This window comes from Schistocerca piceifrons, chromosome 2 (genome assembly GCF_021461385.2).
Source record: "Schistocerca piceifrons isolate TAMUIC-IGC-003096 chromosome 2, iqSchPice1.1, whole genome shotgun sequence".
NCBI classification, from domain to species: Eukaryota; Metazoa; Arthropoda; class Insecta; order Orthoptera; family Acrididae; genus Schistocerca; species Schistocerca piceifrons.
In genome coordinates, this window is record NC_060139.1 from 437,616,367 (window position 1) to 437,641,914 (window position 25,548).

Genomic DNA, 25,548 nt, shown 5'->3' on the forward strand with positions numbered 1-25,548 from the left:
AATCTTTACTATGGACAATGTATAGACAATAGCTGTAGCAACTGGGACAGCAAACCATTGCCTTAAAGAACACCATATCGTGTGTGAACATTGATGTGAAAGCATGTTGCCAACTCTAAATCTGAAATATCTTGTCTGAAGGACTGCACTATAATAATGAGAAGTACATTACACAACTCTCAGCTTTGTAGTTGTTACATGATGTTTTATCAGCAGCCAATATAAGACTAATTACTATAAACCAAGACAGTCAACTGGTTATGCCACTGGCATATTGAAGGATACAGACTACCAGCAAAACAGTTAATATGACGTAGTACGGGCTGCATAGCCCACAGGTAAAGATCTACTTGTTTTCCACAAAAAAATGCTATTTCAGTTTAACAGAGTACTTTAGTAATTTTTGTTGTTTTCTTCCATATAGTTTCCAGTTTATTGCTGAATAACACATTTAATGTCACTGCCATCTGAGGTGCAGTCAGAATCATTTTAAGAAGAAAGACTTCTGAAATGTGCAGAAACTGCTTCAAATGATTAGGCATCTTAACTTTTCCTCCTTGTACGTATATAGAACCATACTATATGTCACAAAAGATAGTGCTGAGAGGACTACAAATGCTAGTGTACACATCAACAACACATGGAGGAAGAATGACATACAAAGCATACCCCACTGACTGACAATGCTTGAAAAAGGACCTCAGTACTCAGGTATCAAATTACTAAGCCTGCCTAAAAAACTGTGTGACCACGTACATGACACTAAACTTTCAAACAACCTAAAAAACTATTTATCTAACTTACCTGTCCTGAGGAACCTGCTCATGGCGGGTTAGCACATAATGATGAAACACACTATGCAGGTGTGTAGGTGTTTCTGTGTGAGTGGGTGTTTTTTTTTTTGGAGGGGGTGGGGGGTGGGGGTGGGGGGTGGGGGTGGGGGGGGTTGTCTTTGTGTGAGAGAGTAGGAGGGACGGGATGGGAGGGGAACGGGGGAGTTCTCTGGATCCTGCATTGTCACTGCAGTATGGAATGATACCTCCTAAAACAGCCATGATGATTATTATTATGATAAGATGCAATTTGGGTACTATAATAAATACCAACCAACTGTCCATTTTCTCTGATGTTTTGCCCATGCTATTGGCAAGGGCAATCACCAGGTTGATGCAGTCCTTCCTTGACTTCAAAAGAGCCTCATGCCAAAAGCCAAAGCATCGTGTCTCAAACAGAAATTCACTAAAAAGAGAGAGATATTTCTTGGAGATGGCATTTAATTGGGAGCAATGTATGGCATTGCATTCTATCTGACCATTGTTTTATACTGTGAACTACAGAAAAGATGTCTTAATTTTGACATAGGGCTATGGAAAGGATGACTGCACCTTTCTACATTGCCAGAACAAAATGCAATTGAGTCCTCTCAGCAGATTTCTGTTAGTGGCAGGGTTGGGATTCATGTTGGCCTTAAATGGTATTTTGTAGAGCTGATTCAGCATTATTTGGATACTGTTTTTGGTGTAATTGTTTGACTGCCATTAGCTTGAATGGTTGTTACAGTTCATTTCTGTCTTTTACTAACTCACATGTTGACGCTGTGGAATGGATAATTAATTACAACTCTGGTCATCATCTCACTTAATTTTTCCTTACCTCTGACAGTGCTTTTATGATTCACTCAAAATACTCTAAAATCTGTTATGACACTCAGTATTCCATCAGAGGGCCAACTACCTGGCAGATTTCATTGAACAATTCTATCAGCAATCACATTCATGAGTTACATGCTGTCTGTTTTTTCTATTATTCAAACTTTGCAATGAGTACACGTGGAAACTGCATATGATTTGTATTCAAAGTCGCTGGGAGGAGGGGAGGGAAGGGTAGGGGAGGGGGGGGGGAGGATGATGAGAATGAGGAGATGGTGGGTGAGGTCTTAAACAAGGTAGAAGTAAATTATCACAGCAAAATACAACAGCTGATCCTGATGTGGTTCCAGGTGAAGCTTCCTTATCAGGATCAAGGAATACAAGACTTTGTTGAATTAAAAATAATTTTATTTATTAAAATTTAAAATTATTTTAATCTATAACTAATTTTGTACAAAAAGTTAGTTACATTTTGCATGGCAATGAGACTGGTTGCCAACATACAAACTGTCAATAAATATCTAATGAGCTGTCAACATTTGTGACTGATGTCTCAGTGAAGTGGAGGCTACTGAAAATGTGATGATAAAATTGAATAATGCAATTACTGCTAAAAACATGACAGTATTTAACTCATCTTGCAGAAGCTTTCCAAACTAACAGTAGACATTCTTCAGAGTCTAGTTGACATGAAAGCAAGGATAATAAAAACAAAAAAATTGCATCAGCTCTAGGTATACAAGAATTTTAGGGGGAGAAGAAACTAGTCAGTGCATTGTTCAAGGTCAAGAAGATTTAACAATACATAGATTCGGATGTTCAGAAGGATGTAGGTTGCAGTAGGTACTGAGAGATGAAAAAGCTTGCACAGGATAGAGTAGCATGGAGAGCTGCATCAAACCAGTCTCAGGACTGAAGACCACAACAACAACAGATTCGGATGGTCAAGAGGATTTCAAAAGCCCTACCATTTGTAGAAGTATGAGGTAATACAGGAAACACACTTATTTTAGAATGCACGTAGGTCTCAGCAGTTGTTGCTTTCATCTCAGTGATGAAGGAAACAAAAACATAATGCAATATATCAACAACACAATCTGTCACTTCCTCCTAAGCCTTATTCTAAAGCAGAAAATTTTTCCTGTGGAGATTAGTTTCTTCATACTAGTTCTACAGTAATTCAGGACCTACTGTATTGTGGATGCAGTTAGTTTCTGAGACTTTTTCTTCCATTCCTTTTTATCTTTCCTGTGGAGATTGTATATAGCATTACAACCCATGGTTCTTTGATGGTTTAAAACAAGTCTCTTGCATGGGTAGAAATAAGGTAGATCTCTGAATCTGTAACATTAGTTTCTTGACACCAGTTCTAAGGTAATTCAGGACCCACTGTACTGTGGATGCAGTTAGTTATTGGAATTTTTTCTTCCATTCCTTTTTGGTGTCAACTGTGATTTAATAAACTGTGAACTATCTCATACACCCGACAAAAGAACAATCTTAATATTAGAGTTATTACTTTCTGTTCTGCTTTCATGTATTTCATGTCCATTGATCCTGCAAGATCAGTCAATTGTATGCCTTTCAGAATAGCAATGCATTTTTCTACATTTCGATCACTTGGTTCTTCTCTGACCAAATAACTAATTTCTTTCTTTGATGGTGATGCCCATCCAATCAACTTAGTTGGAGTCAATGTACACAGCTGTCAATCCTACCAGATCAATAAGTTCATTCTTTATTGTACTGAAGCCTACCGATGACACCTCCACCGTTCCTCCAGATTTTTCTCTGGATTATAGTTTTCATTTACATGCATCCATATTGCTTCTAAATGTTTATACTTGTGTAACGTGCTGTCCAAATGCAACAGAGTAATTTTATGTTGCTCACAGAACAACTTCAATATTATAATCAGTTCATTCAGTTCATTTATCTTGTAACAATTCCCAGTAAGACGAAACTCGTGTTAGTGTCAGAGAGTGAGGTGCATACCATTCCTATCACAGTCATCTCTCACATATCAACAGAGCTAGTAGCAAATGCAATTGTGCTACTTTGCATGACACGCCATCAATAACATTTGCATCCTTCCCCTCAGCAGCAATTTGCAGCAGTTTCTCCGATTTATGCAGAGTACATCCTACTTCCTCTAGCCTAAACCTTTTACAGTCTCAATCCTCTGTCATGCCTCCCTTCTTCCTTTTTACTGTAGTATGCCTTTTATTTCAAATTTTCTTTTTCTTTCCTTGCATCAACTTTATTCACTCTCTTCTAGCTGCTCTCCCTCTCTTTTCCATTTCCAAAGCTCATCTTTCCTTCCATTTTTCTTTTTGTCTTTTATCAGTATACAGAGTCACTATAAATGATACATTCATTTTCAAAGCTCTGCATTTTCCAAAGTATTACATGTACAAATGTGATTGGTGCTTGAATAGAATCATAAATTCACAAAATCTGCATTTGGCACTCTACAAATATTCCATGAGTGCTCCTCTCGTCACACAGCATGTTCAAGCGGTAGTCAAGTTCATTTCCCACCTTATGTAGAAACATCCTGTCAATGGTCATCAAAGCTGCTGAGTAAGTGTTCCACAAGACTAAACAGCTAAGGTCATCAGTCACCTATTCACCCTCCAGGACAAAAGCAGTGTACCAAATCTTCCTGCAAATATAATAGATTTTGTGAACAAGTTTGAGAGAGTCTTCTGTATGTCTGCAAAGCATGTATCTTATATGGAACATGGGAACCAGCCTGGCATTCAGAAGCACTGATGCATTCTCTCAACTGTTCCAGGGTTCTTGGCAATGGGGATGCTTAAACATGGTCCTTAATGTATTTCCACAGGGAAAAGTCACAACGTGTTAGGTCAGGTGATCTGGGTGGCCGAGGGAACAGAGCCAGATCGTCTTCACCACTACACCCAATCCAGCTATCTGGAAGTTAATCACTTAGATAGTGACCAACACTGATGTTCCAATGAGGAGGGTGTCCCATCTTGCTGGAAAATGATATGCTCAGAATCAACAGTCAGCTGTGGAAACAACAACAATCACAACATATCAAGTTAAGATGTACCTGTCAGTGTCTTCTCACAGAAGAAAAATGGCCCATACAGCTTTGACTATGACACTGCACAGAAAACATTAGCCTTTGGTGAATCTTATTCTTGTGCCACATTTTTATAAGGTATTTCAGTGTCCCACACACTCACAATGTGGTGATTAACCTTCCCAGGTAAATGAAATGTTGCTTAGTCACTGAATATCTCCTTGGAAGCAAAATGGTCATCCTCAAGTGCTTTCTGCATTCTGATGCAAAACTGAAGCTGCTTGTCATAATTTTATGGTTTTAATTGTTAACTCAGCTGCAGACTGTACAGTTTAAAATGTAACTCATTGCAAAATCTTCCATGCAGTTTGCTGTGGTATTCCAAGTTTGTGGCTTGTGAGGACCATTTATTTTTTTGAACTGCGTATGAAACTTTCTTTCACCCTCTCCACAGTTGCATCTGACACACTTGTTTCACTGGTACTTTTCTGTTTACAAGCACAACAGTGTCTTCAAATTGTCAGTATCAATGCTATGTTTACATGGCGGTTCATTTTTATAATTCCTTCTGGATGCACACTACTCTCTTATAAATGTCTCTCATATTCCAGCAAACAAAAACTCTTTGCTTCCTCTGTCATCATTTTGTGAAGGCACTGCACTAGTAATGCCACCTGGTGGGCACCATGCAAAGTTGATGAGTTTATGGATCTATTCATGCACATATAATACTTTGGAAAATTTTCAACTTTAAAAAACAATTAATCATTTATAGTAGTCCTGTACTTCAGATTTCTGAACTGGCTACCTTATTTGATCACTTTCTCTTTACCTATCTTTGTCCTGGATACTACTCTCATCTTATAGTGTATTATTTTTCAACATTTCACTCTAACCCGTAAACCCTTCCCCTCTCTTGTCCATCCAGCATTCCCTTTCTGGATAAACAGTTACTGTTTATGCGGAATACTTGCATTGTGTGTGTGTGTGTGTGTGTGTGTGTGTGTGTGTGTGTGTGTGTTTTCAAAGAATGTCTAATGAGTGGAAAGCCTACCTCCTGAGAGAAAACATCCATGTAAAAGAGAAAGTCTTAGGTGTGTGTGTGTATGCATCATTTTGGGCCCCATAAAATTTGTGGTAGCTCATCTGTTTTCATAATTATTTGCACTAACAACTGGTAAACTGATATTGTACATGTCTACTTCACATGGTATACTTCACCAAACAGTGCTAAAACCAATTTAAGATGCGAGAGAATGTTGAAATGTTAAGTATATTGGAGTCAATTTTAGAAAGCAAAGCATTGTACTACATTATGCACTGTCCAGTAACAGTAATGTAACAACTATCTATGTTTGACACCAACATACAATGACCACTCACAGACAGCAGGTGGCAGCACGAGAAGTGGAGGGTAAATAAAGAGTGTCACGGAATGCAGAAAACAGTGCAGTCATTGTTGTAATGCAATTTATTTGAAGTTCAAAAGGGCACAATCACTGGCTTTTGAGCAAAGGGTAGAAGCATTTCCAAAACAGCTAAGATTGTAAATCGTTCACATGCCACAATGGTTAAAGTTTACTGTGCATGGCAAAATGGCGTTATCCAAAACTAGCGCCATGGTGACGGGTGTACCACGGGCCATAGACGAAAGGGGTAAATGATGGCTGTGAACAGATGTGCATCTGGTGAGCAACTCACTGCCTAGATGAATCAGGGGGCTACCAACAGTGTCTCCTAAATGACTGTTCAGCAAACATTGCTGTGTATTGGCCTCTGCTGTAGGTGCATGGTTCATAGACTACTGCTGACTGCTGTTTATTAGCAATGAAGGCTGGAATTTGCACACCAATACCCCAACTGGACATCCACTGCCTGGTGACAGATGGCCCTTTCACATGAATCACGTTTCATGTTTCTCCAACAGACCGATGGCCATTGGCACATATGGCGTGAAACATACTGCAACAATCGTCAGTAAGGTCCCAGCCGGAGAAGGGAGTGTTACGGTCTGCACAAATCTTTCGTGGCATTCACTGAGTGATCTCATCATTCTGGAAGTCACACTGGATCAATACAAGTATGCACCTATTGTTGGGGTTTACTTTTCCTCAGCACAATGACATCTGCCAGCAAAACAATGCAATGTATCATGAAGTTCACAGTGTACGTGCATGGTTCGAAGAGCACCAGGATAAGTTTAATGAACTCCCCTGACCAATAAACTCCCCACATTTAAACCCAGCTGAGACTCTGTGGGACCACCTCGATCAGGGCTAGAGCAGCTGGCCATGGCACTGGAGTTGCCATGGCTCCACATCCACCTTCCACAACCTCACTGACACACTTCCTATATGTCTCACAGCAGTCTGTGATAAAGAGGTGGCTATTCAGACTTTTTTGATAGTTGATTTCATTGCTGTGACCGCACCTTGTGTAAACTACTGAAGTGAGATTATTTTTCAGATTATATATATTGCTAGGCAAACTTTGAATCTTATTTAATGGTTATATTTTGAAGGCTCATAATTGGCTACTTAATACATAGTGTGAAATATTTGCTCAGTTTTTAATGAAACATTGACGTGTGCTATAAAACTTAAATATGACAACAGAGGATTAGGTTACATACCAGCATCTTTAAGTTCTGTCAAATTTTTAACTTCGTCAATTTCTAGGTCATCTACATCATCTGTAGAAATGCTTTCTGATGGAGTTCCGGGTGATGTCGACAATGGGCTCACACTCTGATCTGTTGTTGTGGCTGCAAAAACATAAGGCATATATGTAAGCATAGGCATCCGTGGTCATCGTCACTGCCAACGAAATTCTTCATGGTATGTGACTGCATAGTCAGGAAAATTCTCCTCAGGGTGTTTTGCTGTTTACTGAATGAGAAAAACTTTAGTTCTTGTATACTAGCGAAAGAAGCTGTTTTCATTATCTGATAAGGTATTGAGGATGAGGTGGATGAGGAGGAGGTGGATGAGGAGGAGGAGGAGGTGGACGAGGAGGGGGGGGGGGGGATGTTCAACGTCCTTTATTGGTGTTTGCCTTATTTCTTGTCATTGGCGGAAATAGGTGAAGTGGAAACAGGTGACAGTTTCAGTGTAGCACTGTTTTTACTTTTTGAAAGATGTTCTTGGCTTGAAGACAGATGCAGTTGCTGGTGCCCACAAAATCATTTGCAAGTGTGCACTAGTATATTAGGGTGAGATGGGGCAACCAATTAGTGCATGGATATCTGAATATGATAGATACATTTGTCTAAGACAACACATCAAGCCAATGGTGGCAGACCACCAAGATGAGTGTGACAAAAAGATAATATTTTGAGAAGCCCATGTATTAGTGAAATGGCCACTTACCCTGACAAAGATTACAGAGGCAATAGAAATAGCCAAGCAACCCACCAACATGAATACAGAAGATGGGTACAAACTTCCGGCATCTTGGCTGCCACAGTCGCTGTAAGTACACAGAGTATTGGGACAGCTCAGCCGGCAGGCAGTAAGTAAATGGTGCTACTCCATACCTACTGCCCATTTCTCATTTGTCTGTCTCCACCAATGGCAACAAAAAGCAAAAATTTATTCTCCTCATCCTCAATATCCTATCAGAGCACAAAAACAGCAGCTTCCAATAGTATATAGGAACTAAAGATTTTCCTCATTCAGCAGTCAGCAAAACATCCTGAGGAAAGCCATTTACAACAGTGGCCGAAAAGTCAGAGAATTTTACGTACTGTCAATGCAGTTACATACCCTAAAGAACTTTATTGTCTGTAAGGCGTATAATTATTTGCATGCATGGTAAGTGCAAAAAAGGGATGAGTCACCATAGCTTTACTCAACATGCATATAAAATTTTGGGAGCATCTACAGAAAAATAAAAGGGTGATCTGATAAAATATATATGGTTGAGCTGTTTAAAGTATGCACAATATGTGCACTAAAGACAGCAACATAGCTATGGATGAAACAGCAGACTAAACTGAACAGAAAAGGTGATTGAAGAAATACATCAACCAGCCACTTTCTGTATAGATTTATTTTATTTCAAGACACATTTTGTGCTGTTTGAAATGCATCTTGTGATAAAAATACATTTATACGAAATGTGGCTGGTGCTGTATTTCTAGAAGTAATTCAATCCACAGCCACAGAGCTCAACCACAATTAACATAGACTGATTAATGTGGACAGTTAAGTTTCAAAATCCTAAATCTGTATAACATTTAAAACAGAAGGAGTGAAGAATGGAAATCTGTTAGAGTGTTCATTTTTATCTGTTTGTTGCTTTTAAATAAAACAAATGGAAGTGTGGTACATTTATAACAGCTGAGTATATAATAGGTATTATCTTCCAACAAATAAAGGTACAGAAAAAAGGAAAGCAAGGGCAGAAGTAACAGAGATATCGTATTACACCTTAAAGTTAGGGCAGATGAATTCAAGAGGGTTTCATAGTCCATGATAAGAACAAAATTCTTCTACACATGAAAATTACTATACTCTTGAAAATTGTGCTCTTAAATGTCTTTGTAAGAGTATGAAAAAGAAGAATGGAAAAAAGAGAGGGTATAAGGAATGACATTTGGAAGAAAGACTGTCTGTTACACTGATGAACTAAAGCAGTATGAAAGATGAAACAGCCGTGTCAATTCGGCATAGTACTATATGAGGCAGAAGTCACCAACAACCGGCTCATTCAGTTTGTGTGAGAGAAACTAGGAGTGCATGTAAAAGTAGCAAACACTGATAGGAGCCATCGGGTTACCCTCTGGTGGTCTACAACATTTTGCTATAATTTTCTGATGTTACAACTTTTCTGTACACAACAGCATCCTCTGTAAAGAGAAACATCGATCAGCTGACATTCTACATTGGTTCTACGTAATCTGCCCAGTAAATCAAACTGTTTGTTTCTTCATCACTCACTATACAGAAATATTTTCATATCTTATTCAACACCCCTTTGAAAATTCACATACAAGGAAGGTTTAACAATCTTACAGTCACTGCTTCCTTCCTCTACTTTAAATGAATAAAAAAATTCAGATATTTTTGTCAGCAGAAAATCTCAGGACACTGTTGAGGGAAATCAGTTCTCTAAAAACTGATCAAGATAATTTCTGGAAAGACATTTAGTTTTATACCAGACAACATCTGTCTCTTCTATCTGTTCTAACTCCTTGAAAAAACCAGTTCATCACTGGTAAAATGAAACATCATAATCAATTTATAAAGATGACGATAATTTATTTGACAACTCTCTTTAGAGATGAATATGGTTAAAAGAAAACCATAAAATACTGAACACACATTAAAACATAGCAGTTACCTAAAAACAAAAATGACAATAAATATGTATCTCCCCCCCCCCCCCCCCCCCCCCACACACACACACAATCCAACCAACAGTTCTGTGATGTGTTGCACCATTGCCTAGGCTGTGTGTCTCAGGCTGGTATGGAAACAGGCTTTCATCATAGGCCAATAACAAATTTGCCCGAGAATCCTTCAGATGTTCTCCTACACCAACCTTGTGTACTTCATGGAACCCTTGATGGTAATTAGTGATTTTCACCATACTCTCTCTATTAAGTCTGTGGCATTTTTACACTGCAAAGTTTTCTGTAGTTGGGTGACAGCTGAACAACACTCCTCACCCCAACAGGGACAAGCAGTCTTGGTAGCAGCCTCAATGCCTGTAGAATAAATGCATCAGTAGCGTATTAGAGATCAAATCTGTGATGTGATCCAACCACTGCTGATTGCTGTCACCATAGTCAAACACAGCTGTCTAGCTGCACAGTTCATTTAGCCTCAATCAGCAGCCATGTATGCAGTTATCTTTCAGGGAACGGCTCAGATTCCTAAGCGTATACAGAATAATAAATGGTCATTGATATGCAAGTTATGGAGAACTTCACTTGTAATGCTCATATTCCTATTTCTAATATGTCCTTTAATTGTGCTTGTCTGGAACTTGTGTTTACTTTAGAGTAAGTAGCAATCTATCTTTTCCTACATTTTGATATTCCTAATTGGAATTTTCATTGTCTAATATACTTTCATTAACTTAATCAATTTGAGAAGCAACAGTAATTAATTTTCAGATTTTTACTTCCTTTGTAAATAAATTAGGAATGGAATTGTAACAGGGTAATGTCAACCATCAGACAGCTGTATAACTGTGCAGGGTCTGTATCAGAGCTACTTAGCTCAGTGTACAAAGAACAACAAGACTGACAAAAGGATTGGAAAGGAATTTGTTATCCACATTATCAGGAATAAATGTGTATTCGATGAACTCTACACAGTTAAGAACCTCTGCAGTTGTCGTCTAGTGCAAGATTCCACTCTGTCTTGAGAAATAGATTTATCATTATGAGTAAAATGAAGTTTTGCCCAGATACATGCCAAAATTAAAGAGATGTGTGTTAATGTTTACACTGGAACACTACTGTATTTTGTATGATTGCTACGTATATTGCAGTACACGTATACTTAAGGTGGTGTCTACCAGAGCAGCTATTTGGTCCAGACAGAATGCCTGACATCTACATCAGAAAGGCTGAACTACTACTGAAGCAGGCTATGCATTTCATCCAGCTGACAACTGCTGAACTGTTAATAAAGCAGCCTATGAACCAATGAGAAGACCAGGATATCAAGATAGAAGTATGAAATACTTTAGGAGTAAAGGTAACATGAAATAGGATAGAATGATGGCTATACCACAAAGGAGGTGCTTAGTGACAGGCGAACACATTGAAATAAGACAAAGACAAAATAACATACCACACAGAGCCCTTTTTAAGGTATAGGAACACACACACACACACACACACACACACACACACACACACACACACACACACACACACACACAAATAAAAAACAAGGTGTTTTTCCTGTTGGTTGATTTTGAGTGATCAATATATTGTGAGATGCTACACCTTCACTCGTTTCCTGTAACAACAGTTACCTTCTTTTCTGAATTTCCCAGTCACTGTCTCGTTTTCTTTTGATGTTGTGGTCCTGCTATGCAGTGCCACGTATATGACCGCTGACTTCTTTTATGATTGCAGTGGGGTGAGGGCTATAAGAGTGCTTCTATATTTTAAACAACTCACTAGGATACTACAAAACATGGTTTTTGTAATTCTCCTATATTCAAATAAGTTATCAACTCTCAACAACTGATAATTAAAAAAACTTATCAGACAACGTGTTCATACACAATGCTTCAATGTCTGACCAAAACCGTTAAGTTCATACTTAACTTGAGATAGCCTAGCATGCTCTCTATATAAGACCACTCATTTTCTTCAGTGCTAAATCATTGTCACCAGGCTCCTTTCTTCTTTGGAGTCCACATCACCCCCAAAGCATGACTGCAAAGTGCAAGTGATCCCTCACTGGCCAGTCCAAATTACACATCCATCATTATTTTCTGCACTGTGCCTGCATTTTTCTTTCTCATATATGCACATAAATTCCTACAAACCTGGCACAGTAGATGCTCTTTATGGTACTACAAATTGAAGTCACGTTTCTCACACGCACATCTTTCATCGATCTAGTAAAGGAAAGTGAGACATGTTGCTATGCTTTATAGCAGCATGTCCCACTACAACACATGGCCACTGTTATCTCCGGGCTTGTTAGTGGTCACATCCGTGTAGAACACTGCACAGTGGTTGCTGTGAAGTTAACAGACCACATGGCTGCTTTCACAGGGGGCCCTATATCTGATGGGGTATGAGATGCCTGTGACACAAATGTAGTAGGTGACAGTGGAAAGATGTACATCAGAGGTCAAGGTCTATTACAGGGATATAAGCCATTGGAGCAAGGGGGTTGGGAGTAAGTGTGGAGTAGGGACAGACAAAGGTATTGTATAGATTGGATGGGTGGCAGAATACTGTTTTGTGTGTATGTGTGTGGGGAGGGGTAGGAGGATATTTTTCATTTCAGGGCACAATGAGAGGTAGACAAAACCTTGGTGGAGAACATGATTCAGATGCTCCAATCCTTTGTGATTGGGTATGTGGGATGTGGTAGGTAACAGGGGAGAGAAGGCGTGGGATACTTGTTTCTGGACAAGGTTCTATTCCAGCAAAGGCGACGCCACCTGTGAAAACAGCCATGTGGTCTGTAAATTTAACCGCAATCACAGTGCAGCATTTTATGTGGGCACAATCATTAATCAGCTGTGAGTACACGTGCATGGCCACTACCAAACTTAGACCTAGAGTCAGACGGATTACACAGTTTACGAACACGCTGCTCAAAATGGTGTGATCGACTTCAACAGTTGCTTCACAGCCTGTGCCACCTGGATTCTTTTTTCTAATATCAGCTTTTCTGAATTGCAGGTGTGGGAACTCTTCCTACAACATAGATTTCATTCTCACAACGCCCCTGGTCTCAACCTCCACTAGAGCCTACCCCCACCTGCATCTATCTATTCCCCTGCTCCTATTCGACTTATACACATGTCTACAGCGCCCCCCCTCCCCCCCACTGCACATGCGTAGTCCTTATTCCTTCTCTGCTTCCCCTCCCTCCTCCCTCACCTACTGCCCTTCTGCTCAGGAACTGCCTCTCAAAATTGCACCTAACAGTTCATCACCCTGTCCCCGCCGTTTCCCAACACAATCCACAGTCAGACTACAGCGTGTTCCCAAACCACTACCCTGCTACCCTCCTTGATCTCTGTCTCATGGTTCATCTGTATCCCTACTATCCCCCCTCCCTCCACCCCCAAAGCTGAGATTGCTAATCACTGTAGATGTGCCTTAGTAATGTGTGTGTGTGTGTGTGTGTGTGTGTGTGTGTGTGTGTGTGTGGGGGAGGGGGGGGGGGGTGGGAGGGGGGGGGGGCATGCATTCTCTCCTCTCCTATCCAGCAAGTTGTTACCTTTACTCCTAGATTATTTAATTCTACCAGTACTTTCTATCACCAAATTGTGAGAATAAAGTTTAATTTGTTAAATGGCTAAAGACATACTCTATAAACTGATGGCAGTCCACTGCACTACATAAAGATTGTTTTAAAGAGATCTTGGTTAGACAGCTGATGATTTTAGACACTGTGACATGTGACACCCTAACACCATATTCAGTTGTACAATGCACATATGCTACTATTTAGTGAACTGTGGGCAGTTAATGAGTAGATTATATGAGTTTTGGTTCTTATAGTGAAAACCGTAATTGTAGAAACAATTTCTAATGATGCGAGATTTTTGGAGCATTTTTCAGGGATGTTATATTTAATTCCATTAGGACTGAAATTTAAACAGAAGCTGGCATTTGTGGAAGAATGGGGATGTTACCAGAGAAATTGGCAGTTGCCCCATCTACCAGACCAAATAGGTAAGACAGTAATTGAACAAAAGGAATTTTGTCGCCAGATTCAAATTATTAAGTAGGGGTTTATTTTGTAGTGTAATGCAGCCAACTTTTAAATAATAAATAAAATATGAAACAGTGTATTTGAGAAAGCCACATCTTGAAATCTTAATGCAGGCATTAATACAAACAGCAACAACAGGGAAAAGAAAACTAACAAAGACACAAGCTTGATAATTTGAAAAATTCATGGGTTTCTATCAATTATACAGAAGGTGTTTAGGATTGAGAATTTTAGTGCAAAAGACCCTGTGCTTCTGAACTCACCATGTATTCCAGACCTAAACCATTATTTCTATCATCAAATGAAATGCTGCCAATGCATGCCATATTAACTGAAGTAGTCACATGCAACACAAAAATAAATAACAGTTTCACAACATAGTGTTGATTTCTGTACCTGTGAGAGTTCAAACTATTAATATAACAACTGCAATGATTTTAAAGCCTGGCTAAAATATGGTCAATATTTATAATTTAAGAAATGCAGTTTCAACAAGGTTGTTGCTCATTCCACGTTATAAATTATTATGAAACCATTAAACTAAACATTTAATGAGGTGACTTGATACAGCTGTCAGAAATATGAAGAGCTGCACGCTAGCCATTAGCTGTACAGATTTATTATTTATTTTCTCCCAGTTTCAGTCATAGTGAACATCTTCAAAAGAAGAAAACAAACTGTATATCAGATGGCTATGCAATTCAACCACAGGATAAATTGAAAACCAACATAGCCAATAAAATGTAGTTATAAACACATCTAAAAGGCCATTCTTTCAATATCGGCACAAAATTGACTTCACTATTGTTGGTAAGGTGGGTCAAATGAGGGTATGATAAGGGTTTCCCCTGCATGCCCCAAACTTAATACATATGGGAATCTTACAGTATATGGTATTTCATTGCAAACTAATTACACTAATCATATTTCAAAACACAGAATGATCATTCAAAACAGAATGATCACTGAATGATCATTCTGTTTAATCTTAGTGATATCAATTTTGTGCTGGTTCATTTTTTTGGAAATGATGCCTTTAGGAGTGATGGTAGTGGTGGTTGGAGAGCAAAGGAAACTGTAATTTTAAAGGCACAGAAAAGAACTATTTATAGGCCTCAAAACAGGCATGAAAACATGACATGATATGACATGACATGACTTCAGTCTCATACAACAGCATTGAGTAACAATTTGAGCCTAACACAAGAGGGCTAGTTACCATAAGGAAATCACTTTGGTGGCATAGAATTGCACTAAAGCACATGCTTAGGTGCCACAGCCCACCTGTTGGTCAGTGACCAGTGAGTTACAGAAAGCAGGCACACTTTGGTGTGCCATGTATGTGACATTTATGGCAGCCACATAACAAACCCACTTTGGCAAGTATAAATACTGGCCTTCAGCACAGGCCAGACCAAGAATTATCAAATCATTTGGTCTGTGTTCGCTACAGTGTGGGCTCCTGCCATGAGGCCTTCATCTCTCAACCATCATTCTGACCAGGCCACATGTCAGAGGGCCCCAGCAATGATGGGCTGAGGGTCAAACCAAAGCCCTTCCAGGCACTAAGCCACTGTGTGTCCACCCTTGCCAGACATCGCCAGCCAGCCTCGCCTATAGCATGGCTGTGTCACCTTGCACCTCGCTGTTTGGTCTCTTCCCCCAACCAACCTCGAACCAGTGCTATCGGCTGCTTGAGTATGTGCACATCACAAGGATCCCACGCCACTCTGCTGAGCTAGACATAGTAACAGCCGGCTGTGTCACTACATCTTGTGCATAGAGGTCTGAAAACATGATACCCTACCACCCAGAGCCACAGGTACACTCTGCTGCAAATCAATACAGATATCTGCTAATGAATAGCTGTGTCCGATTCTTCCAGTCCCACCGACATCCAGTAGAAAATACTTACACTCATTACAGTAGTACCCGGGAGCATAGCAGAGAAGATCCCATTGCCATCTCAGATCCACATTTGAATCAAAACACTGCAAGGAAACTTTGAGAGATCCAAATCTACATATATGACACACAGTACAGCATGTTTACATTTTTTTATTTGAAACTTGAAACACAAGACATCACAGGGTATTTTCACAAACACAAATTCTGCCAAAACAAGTAATATCCAAAAATTCAACTTAACAGATGCCTTGAGAATTGCCTGTCAGCCAGCAGATGACTGCTTTGACATTTTCAATGTAGAATCAAATGTTGAACCTGTGACATCGGATATGAAAGTAAAGAAGGTGTTATACATACTGTCAGTTTTGCCATCACTAAGCAGAGATGTATTCCAAGCCTGACGCTGTTTTTCTTCTTGGCACTGGCGGCGGCGAATGCGAATTCTCTGTTTTAAATGATACATATCTTCATCACTTTCCTCTCCAACAGCATTATTTTCCCTACTGACGCACAATTTTCTATTGCATTTCATCTGGAATTTCAATAATTAATTATTAATATAATACTAATGTTTCAGAGTAAAAGTACTTCAGAAATCATAGCAATATGTATCCAAACAAGAAATCAGGTATGAAAGTCTATGACAATAAGAATTATTAAAAATATCCAACAGACAGGGTAAACATAATGGACTACCTAAAGAGTATGCCCCAGAGGTTAATATTAAATCTCTCTCTTCTGAAATGGGAGAAAGCAAGAGAGTGATTAATGTAGGGTTTAAGAAAGGCACAGGAGCCATCCATCCCTCGTCTATGTGTTAGTTCAACTATTTTTACACCGTATTATCTTTGCTTACTACTGACTCATACAAGAACATTCAACTAGAGCTAACAGACATACAAAACAGAAATATGGTTGAATCTTTATCTTTTGGTAATAATATATTCCACTGAATGTTAGCTTCAAAGTGACCTATGCTACTACATGTAAAGAAAAAGATTATTTAGTTAACAGAGGATCTGATAGGAAATTATGCCAATATTCAATGGAATGAGCTCATATTTTCATAGGAAAGACAATTTCAACAGCCTTGAAAATCAAGAGAAAAAACATTGACAAAAATAGTTTTATTTGATACATATTTTACATTTTACTTTTTCTGAAAGTTCATTATGTTCTCATTACAAAATTGCTACCGATCCTTTCACTTTCAGAAGAGAATGTGTTTGACAGTACAGAAAAAAATGAATGAGACCTGAATTTACTCTTTATAGACAATAAAATCTATAGTACCAGGTTAGATGGCACAGCAGTTAGCACTCTGGACTCGTATTCAGGAGAACGACGGTTCAAACCTGCGTCTAGCCATCCTGATTTAGGTTTTCCGTGGTTTCCCTAAATCACTTCAGGCAAATGCCAGGATGGTTCCTTTGAAAGGGCATGGCCAAATTCCTTCCCATCCTTCCCTCATCCAGTCAGACCGATGACTTTGCTGTTTGGTCCCTTGACCCAAATCAACCAACCAACCAAAATGAATAATGATGAACTTTTAGGACCACAATATGACAATGTGGCATCAAAAACCAATAACTGGCTTTACTGCCCATAGATTTCTGTCTCAGTTTCTTTGACAGAAACAGACGCTGGCTGAAGAACCCAAGACAGAATCCAACAGGCAATTAGTCAAAAGTGATAGTGGCTGTGCTATGGAGGGGCATCATTCAGTAAATCTTTCAGAAGAATAATCAATTATGAGTTCTGCTCCCAGACTCAAATGTGCTATTCAGAATGACAGAGGAAATTTGGTTTCCAGTTTTCATTCATGAACATCAGTGTGCACTCTGTTCACCTGCAACAAAAAGTGTTGATTCAAGATTTTAATAGGAAAATTTTCATATGTTTACTGTGCAGTCTAGATCTGATGTTAAGTGAATACAAACTTTACTGCAAGCAGAAGAAAGGAAGATTAGAATTTAACAACCCAGTCCCAAGAGTGTTGGAGATGAAGCACAATATAGGACAAGGATATGAGGAGAAATCAGACATATCCCTTTCAAAGGGACCATCTCTGCATTTGTCTTAAACAATTAAGGGAGACTATGGAAAACCTAAATCTGGGCAGGCACATGGAGATTCAATCCCACTCCTCCCAAATTTGTGTCACAAGACTTAATCATAGTGTCACCTTGTGCAGTATTGATGCAGAAATATTTCCTTGGTGACATTTCATCTTGGGACTGACGAGAAGTTGACACGGGTTGTCACTAATTGGTTCAACAAAACACATTTTATCACTACAGTTACAATCTGTTAAAACTTGTTGAGCATTATGATTAACGTATGAACTCTTGATGTGACTTTAAGAAATAGTTTTTATTTTTCTATAATCCTCAAATTTATTTATTCACTTTTAACTTAATTACTTTTTTAGTATTATGTATTAGGTAAGCACAGTGAGCGCACAGAAGTGTGGTTACTAGGTGCAACCAGAATACTAGAGCCTTGGTCGGCAAACATAATGTGAAACATCCTTAGAGGGAGTAGCTAGAAGAGGACACCCAGCACTGCTGGTGTTGTCATGGAAGATATGGCTGCACAATCAGGAATGTTTTCATAGGTGTTAATCTAAAATGTTCAGCAACTGTTGTGAACTAAGTCTAGACATGCATATAAATACTGATATCAGACATTCATTATACAATGGTTGTGTAAGGCAAAAGTATGCGCAACAATATACTAAGAACCCTAAATTCCTTGGCAGCACATGATAAACCCACCTCCCCAATGGTAGGCTGCTGTTATATAACTGGTTTCGAAAAAGGGACTTACGTAGGGACAAATTTTCCATGCAGTTAATTTGACTTCTCTTTTTCAAAGACACTACTGTAGAAGAAATTAATGTGGGCAAAACTCATACATTCATTTACCTGACATGCATAAACTTTGTGGTAATAGCACCTTTTATTATCAACAAGAATATATAATTTACACGTCCATGCATACTTTGATCAAAATTTGTTGGTAGAGTACATAAAATGAGGGTATGACTCATTCCCCTGCATGCTCCAACCTTAACACACATGGGAATCCACAGCATATGGTATTCCATTGCAAACTAACTACACTAAGCACATCTCCAACCACAATGGCAATATCTGCATGGCAATCCCACTGCAAACCTTGACTGATAATGGTCAGCACATAGTGGGATTGGAGGAAGGGGGGGGGAGTGTAAAATAAAATAAAAAAATAGAAAAAAGTCTACCCACGAAGCAGTAACAGGAGAACACAAACACACAAAAAGGTTCAACTTATGCAACCTTTTGGAGCCAGTAGCTCCTTCTTCTGGCAGAAGAGTTGAAGGGGAAGGAAAAGGGGTGAAGTAAAAGGACTGGAGAGGTTAAGGAAAGGGGTGACGCCTGGAAAAGTCACCCTGAACCCCAGATTAGGGAAGACTTGCCATCTGGTAAGTCTCCCCTGACCCCAGGTTCTGAGTGACTTTTCCAAACTGTACCTCTTTTCCTAAACCTCTCCAGTCCTTTGTCTGCCTGCTTAGCTGAGTGATAACATGTTTGCCTACCATGCAGTAGACCCAGGTTCGATTCCCGGCTGGGTTAGAAATTTTCTCCACTTGTGGACTGGGTATTGTATCATCACCACCACCACCACCATCTCATCATCAACAACACACAAGTTGCCTGGTGTCACCTGAAATAAGACTTGCAACTCAGTGGCTAAACTTCCCTGAATGGGACCTCCCAGCCATCAATGCCACATGATCATTTCTTTTCTTTTTTTTTTTTTCCCAGGCCTTTTCCTTCATTCCTCTTCAACTCTTCTGCCAGAAGAAGGAACCACTGGCTCCAAAAGCTTGCATAAGTCAAACCTTTTTGTGTGTGTGCTTTATCCTGTGGCCACTTTGTGAGCAGATATTTTAATCTATCCAATTGCACTATATTGTCAATGCATAGTGGGTAATATAAGAGAATCTTTCAACCCGGAGAGATTTGTTCTACATCTACCTTCTATCCTTTGCAAGTGACCATATAGTGTGTGGTGCAGGGTACTTCATGTACCACTGTACCTTCCTCACCCCTCCCCCTCCCCCCCCCCTCCTCTTTTCTGTTCCAGTTGCAAATGATTTGCAGGAAGAATGATTGTCGGTAAGCCTCCATGTTAGCTTGAATCCCTCTAATTTTACTTTCATAGTCTTTTCACATGATATACATTGGAGGAAGCAATTAATTGGCTGACTCTTCTAGAACTGTACACTCTCAGAACTTATAAAAGTAAACTACATCGACATTTACATCTAAACTCTGCAAACCTCTGCAGAGTCCAAGGCAAAGGGTACATGCTACTGTACCAGTTGTCCAGATTCCTTCCTATTCCATTCACATATGGAGTACAGGAAGACTGATTGTTTAAATGCCTGCATGTGTGCTATGATTTATCTAATCCTGTCTTTATTATCCCTATGTAAGCAATACATAGGTGTTTGTAGTATATTCCTAGAGTTGCCAGTTAAAGCTGGTTCTTGAAATGTTTTAAGTAGACTTTCTTGGGATACCTTCAAGAATCAGCCAGTTAAGTTTCTTCAGCATCTCTGTGACATTCTCTCACAGGTCAAACAAACTTCTGACTATTTGTGCTGCTCTTCTCTGTATATGTTCAATATCCCCTGTTAGTCCTATATGGCACAGGTTTCACACACCTGAGCAATATTCTGGAACCAGTCACACAAGTGATTTGTAAGCAAGCTCCTTTGTAGATTGATTGCACTTCCCCAGTATTCTACCAGTAAACCAAAGTCCACAACCTGCTTTGCCCACAACTGAGCCTATGCGATCATTCCCTTTTGCATCCCCACAAAGTGTTACACACAGGTATTTGTATGAGTTGGCCGATTCAAACTGTGGTTCACTGTTATTATGTCATAGGATACTATGTTTTTTTTTTTTGTTTTGTGAAGTGCAAAATTTTACATTTCTGCACACTTAAAAGCAACCTGTCAATCTTTGCACCACTTTAAAATCTTATCAAGATCTGAATAAATATTTATGCAGCTCCTTTCAGACAGTACTTCATTGTAGATAACAGTATCATCTGCAAACAGAGTGAGGTTACTATTAATATAGTTCACAAGGTCATTAGTATACACGATGAACAGCAAGGGAAAGAGGGAAGGAGAGGGAAAGAAGGAAGGATGTGGGTTTCAAGGGAGAGGGTAAGGAGTCATTCCAATCCCGGGAGCGGAAAGACTTACCTCAGGGGGAAAAGAGGACAGGTATACACTGCGCGCGCGCGCGCGCGCCCACACACACACACACACACACACACACACACACACACACGTCCATCCGCACATATACAGACACAAGCAGACATATGTAAAGGCCCACTTACAGGCCTTACGGTCAAATCAAGATTTACTTGCCAGTAAATGTATCAGGACTCTAAAAATAAGCCCTACAATCAAACTAACTTCAAGTTTTGACTACTAATCATAGATGTAACTGCATGAATTTTGGATCACTTGTCATATGATACTCTGCAAATTTCACAGAATAATTTTAAAGAATAAATAACATTGTAAAGACAAAATAATTTTAAAGAATAAATAACATTGTAAAGACAAGCAAGAACCAAATAATGACAAATATTTCCACTGGTCAATAATGCCAATTAACGCATGTCTAATCGTACATGATGGGAACATTAATGTTAATGTGACTCAAAAGAAACTGGAATATAAGGATCTCAGGATTAAGGTTGATTGAATATGGAATATAAAAACTGCTGATGTAATTCCTGTCATCCTTTGTGCCCTGGGATCAACACCATATAATTTGGAGTGTGCTCTGTCTAAAATACCAGGAAGTACTGATAACAGTCAAATACAATGTATGGCACTGTTTGGATCCAAACATATTTTCTGTAAAGTACTGTATAATTGCTTAAGTCACCAGGTCTGCTCCTCAGTAACAAGAAGACCAAAACTGACAGACTGCTTGGAGGCATCTGTCTGTGGTTTTCTGACCGACAGTTGTTTAGCTATAACCTGACATTTTGCCAGAAAAAAAACTATCTTGTAAATTCCTGATTCTGCAGACAATCAGACTCTCATGCACAACACAGCTTCAAACTTCTGATTACATTACAGATGAGTTAAAGTGTTCAATATTTGATATTAAGGATGGAAGTGAGAAAAATTTAAGCAATGTCTAAATTATGTTTACTGTTTGTTGGAAGTTAGTAAATACTCTCATTATCACACACTAGATGAGTATAATCAGGGTAATTTGCATTCCATTTTAAGCAAAAGCTAGTTTTTCACATATATCACAGGTTTATAATGTCATATCTCTTGAACTATGTTGTGCAATAATATAGCTTTGAAGATACATTCAGTGACCTCTGTGGGTGCTTTCTGCCAAATGTGTTATGAATAGAGTTAGTAGTAATGAAGAAATAATTAAAACATTGTGGCCGATGTGGCAGTTTTACGGCATGAGCGGCAAAAATGTGTACACGTTAAACTTTCTTTCCTTTCATCATTATGTGGGAGGTGTCAATAACAAAAAGTTTTATAACAGTTTGAAATTATGTGTAAAGTTTGTTCAAATCACTATGTATTATCGTTCTCAAATACTAAATGAATGCAGTCTAGGTATTTGCTTGTGCCGAGTTATGCTGCCCCGAGACACATACACAGTTTCTAACTGCAATATTAGTCTTACTGTGTTAAACCTTTAACAAAAGATTATACCTCTTAACCAATAGACTAAGACAGCATTTTAAATTTTTAAATTCTGTCAATAATTACATTGTTGTGCAAAACTTGAGGATGAAAGAAACATTCACATGATGTGTCACTGCCAAGTAACAAAGCTCAGTGAAACATGGACCATACATAGAAATAGCAGCTAAGCATAGTATAGAAGGTAACTGAGAGATTCAATGAAATAAACAGAAATGACACTTTTATTCAAAGACAGTAATAACACTGAAGGCGCTGCAATTTATTATGGTCCCCTGGACATTACAAAAGGTGGTAAATGATTCGTTAATACTGGGTGTGATCACCATGGTCAGCAATGTGTTCTCTGCAAGGTGCTCCCATACTCACCACAAGGTTTATAAGGAGTTCTTGTGGTAGGCCTTTCCATTCCTCTGCCAGTGTAATTGACAACTGCTGGGTGGTCATTGGTGTGCTGCTGCATTATGTGTCCCCCAATGCGTCCAACACCTCTTGAAGCAATTGAAGTCGGGGGAATGCACAGGTCAGTCCATTCATCAAATACTCACCTATTCCAAGGGCACCTTCACCTCCACTGTTTGATGTGGTCGTGCATTTTTATCCACAAAAATGAAGTCAGTGTCAAATTTACACCTGAAAAGATGCACATGGGGAAGGAGTACAATGTCACAATAATGCTGATGAGTGAAAGTTTGGAGGGCAGTATGCCACTGTAGTATTATGCTCTCCCACACCACAACACCTGGATCACGAAAACAATCAGGCACATTGACCTCAAAATCTTTGAACACAGTAAACTCACCAGCAACATTACCACGACACTGTACTCCTTCCCCATGTGCATCTATTAAGGGGTGCATTTGGTCAGACTTCTTTATGCGTGATAATACACAACCACATTGAACATCAAAGGTAAAGGAGTCCTTGAAATGGGTGGATATTTGATGAATGGACTGGCCTGTCCATTCCCCTGACTTAAATCCTTTTGAGCACATGTGGGATGCATCGAGAGACACACACATTGTAGCACATCCAGCAGTTGTCAATCACACTGGTGGTGGAATGGAAAGCCCTATCACTGGAACTTCTTACCAACCTTGTGGCAAGCATGGGAGCAGATTGCAGAGTACGCACTGCCATCCGTGCTGATCAAACACACTATTGAAAAACATGTCCTACCTTGTATGATGTCCAGAGGACCATCGTGAATCATGGTGACATCAGTGTAATTACTGTCTTTGAATAGAGGGGTCATTCTGTTCCTCTCACAGCACATTTCTTACAGTTATCTTCTACAATATACTTTAGCAGTTTACACTGAAGTGCCAAAGAAATTGGAATAGGCATGCATATTCAAATACAGAGATATATAAACAGGCAGAATACAGTGCTGTGTTCGGCAATGCATATATAAGACAACAAGTGTCTGGTGGCTACAATGGCATGTTATCAAGATTTAAGTGAGTCTGAATGTGGTGTTATAGTCTGCGTACAAGCAGTGATGAAGTGGGGATTTTCTCATATGACCATTTCACGAGTATATTGTGAATATCAGGAAACCGGTAGAGCATCAAATCTCTGACATCACTGCGGCTGGAAAAAGATCCTGCAAGAATGGGACCAACAACAACTGAAGCAAATCCTTCAATGTGACAGAAGTGCAACCCTCCCGCAAATTGCTGCAGATTTCAATGCTGGGCCATCAACAAGTATCAGCTTGCGAACCACTGAACAAAACATCATCGACATGGGCTTTCGGAGCTGAAGGCCCACTCATGTACACTTGATGGCTGTACGACACAAAGCTTTATGCCTCGTATGTGCCCACTAACACCAACACTGGACTGTTGATGACTGGAAACATATTGGCTGGTCAGACGAGTCTTGTTTCAAATTCTATTGAATTATGGACGTGTACAGGCCTGGAGAAATGTCTGCAGGGGAGTGTTGAAGCTGGTGAAGGCTCTGTAATGGTGTGGGGCATGTGCAGTTGGAGTGATATGGGGCCCCAGATACATCTAAACACGACTGACAGACGACAAGTACATAAGCATCCTGCCTGATCACCCACATCCATTCATGACCATTGTACATTTCGGTGGACTTGGGTATTTCCAGTAGGACAATGCGACATCCCACACATCCAGAATTGCTACAGAGTGGCTCCAAGAACACTCTTCTGAGTTTAAACACTTCCGCTGGCCACCAAACTCCCCATACATGAACTTTATTGAGCATATCTGGGATGCCTTGCAACGTACAGTTCAGAAGACATCTCCACCCCTTGTACTCTTATGGATAGCCCAGCAGGATTCGTGGTGTCAATTCCGTCCAGCACTACTTCAGACATTAGTTGAGTAAATGCCACATCGTGTTGGGGCACTTCTGCATGCTTGTGGTGGTGGTGGTGGTGGTGGTGGTGGTGGTGGTGGTGGTGGGGGGGGGGGGGGGGGGGCTAAACAATATCAGGCATGTGTACCAGTTTCTTTGGCTCTTCAGTGTATGTACATTCAATTTTCATCGAGCTATGTTATTTGACAGTACCACACCGTGCGAAAGTCACTTTCATCCTTCAGTTTTGCACACCAGTGTACATGAAATATTTGTAATTCCAAATTTTGTTGCCCCCTGGAAGCCATTAGATAGGAAATCTACAACTGAAACCATGCACCATGAACCGCAAATTGGGTCAGCCATTATTAATATAGATAATTACTGATGAAATGTCCAAAGTGTTTGTTTAGTTAGAGG

The 25,548-nt window shown here is 39.5% G+C and overlaps 1 protein-coding gene across 3 annotated transcripts in view; it reads right to left on the reverse strand.

Moving 5' to 3' along the window:
* Positions 1–25,548, reverse strand: part of LOC124774465 (run domain Beclin-1-interacting and cysteine-rich domain-containing protein) — a 201,799-nt gene that overhangs the window by 65,338 nt on the left and 110,913 nt on the right. For all 3 annotated transcript variants that reach the window (XM_047249484.1, XM_047249482.1, XM_047249483.1), the window contains exons 6-7: positions 16,395–16,569; positions 7,334–7,465 (exon numbers count right to left, since the gene is read on the reverse strand). In XM_047249484.1, coding sequence (XP_047105440.1) covers positions 7,334–7,465; positions 16,395–16,569 — 307 coding nt within the window. The remainder of the gene's footprint in view (positions 1–7,333; positions 7,466–16,394; positions 16,570–25,548) is intronic.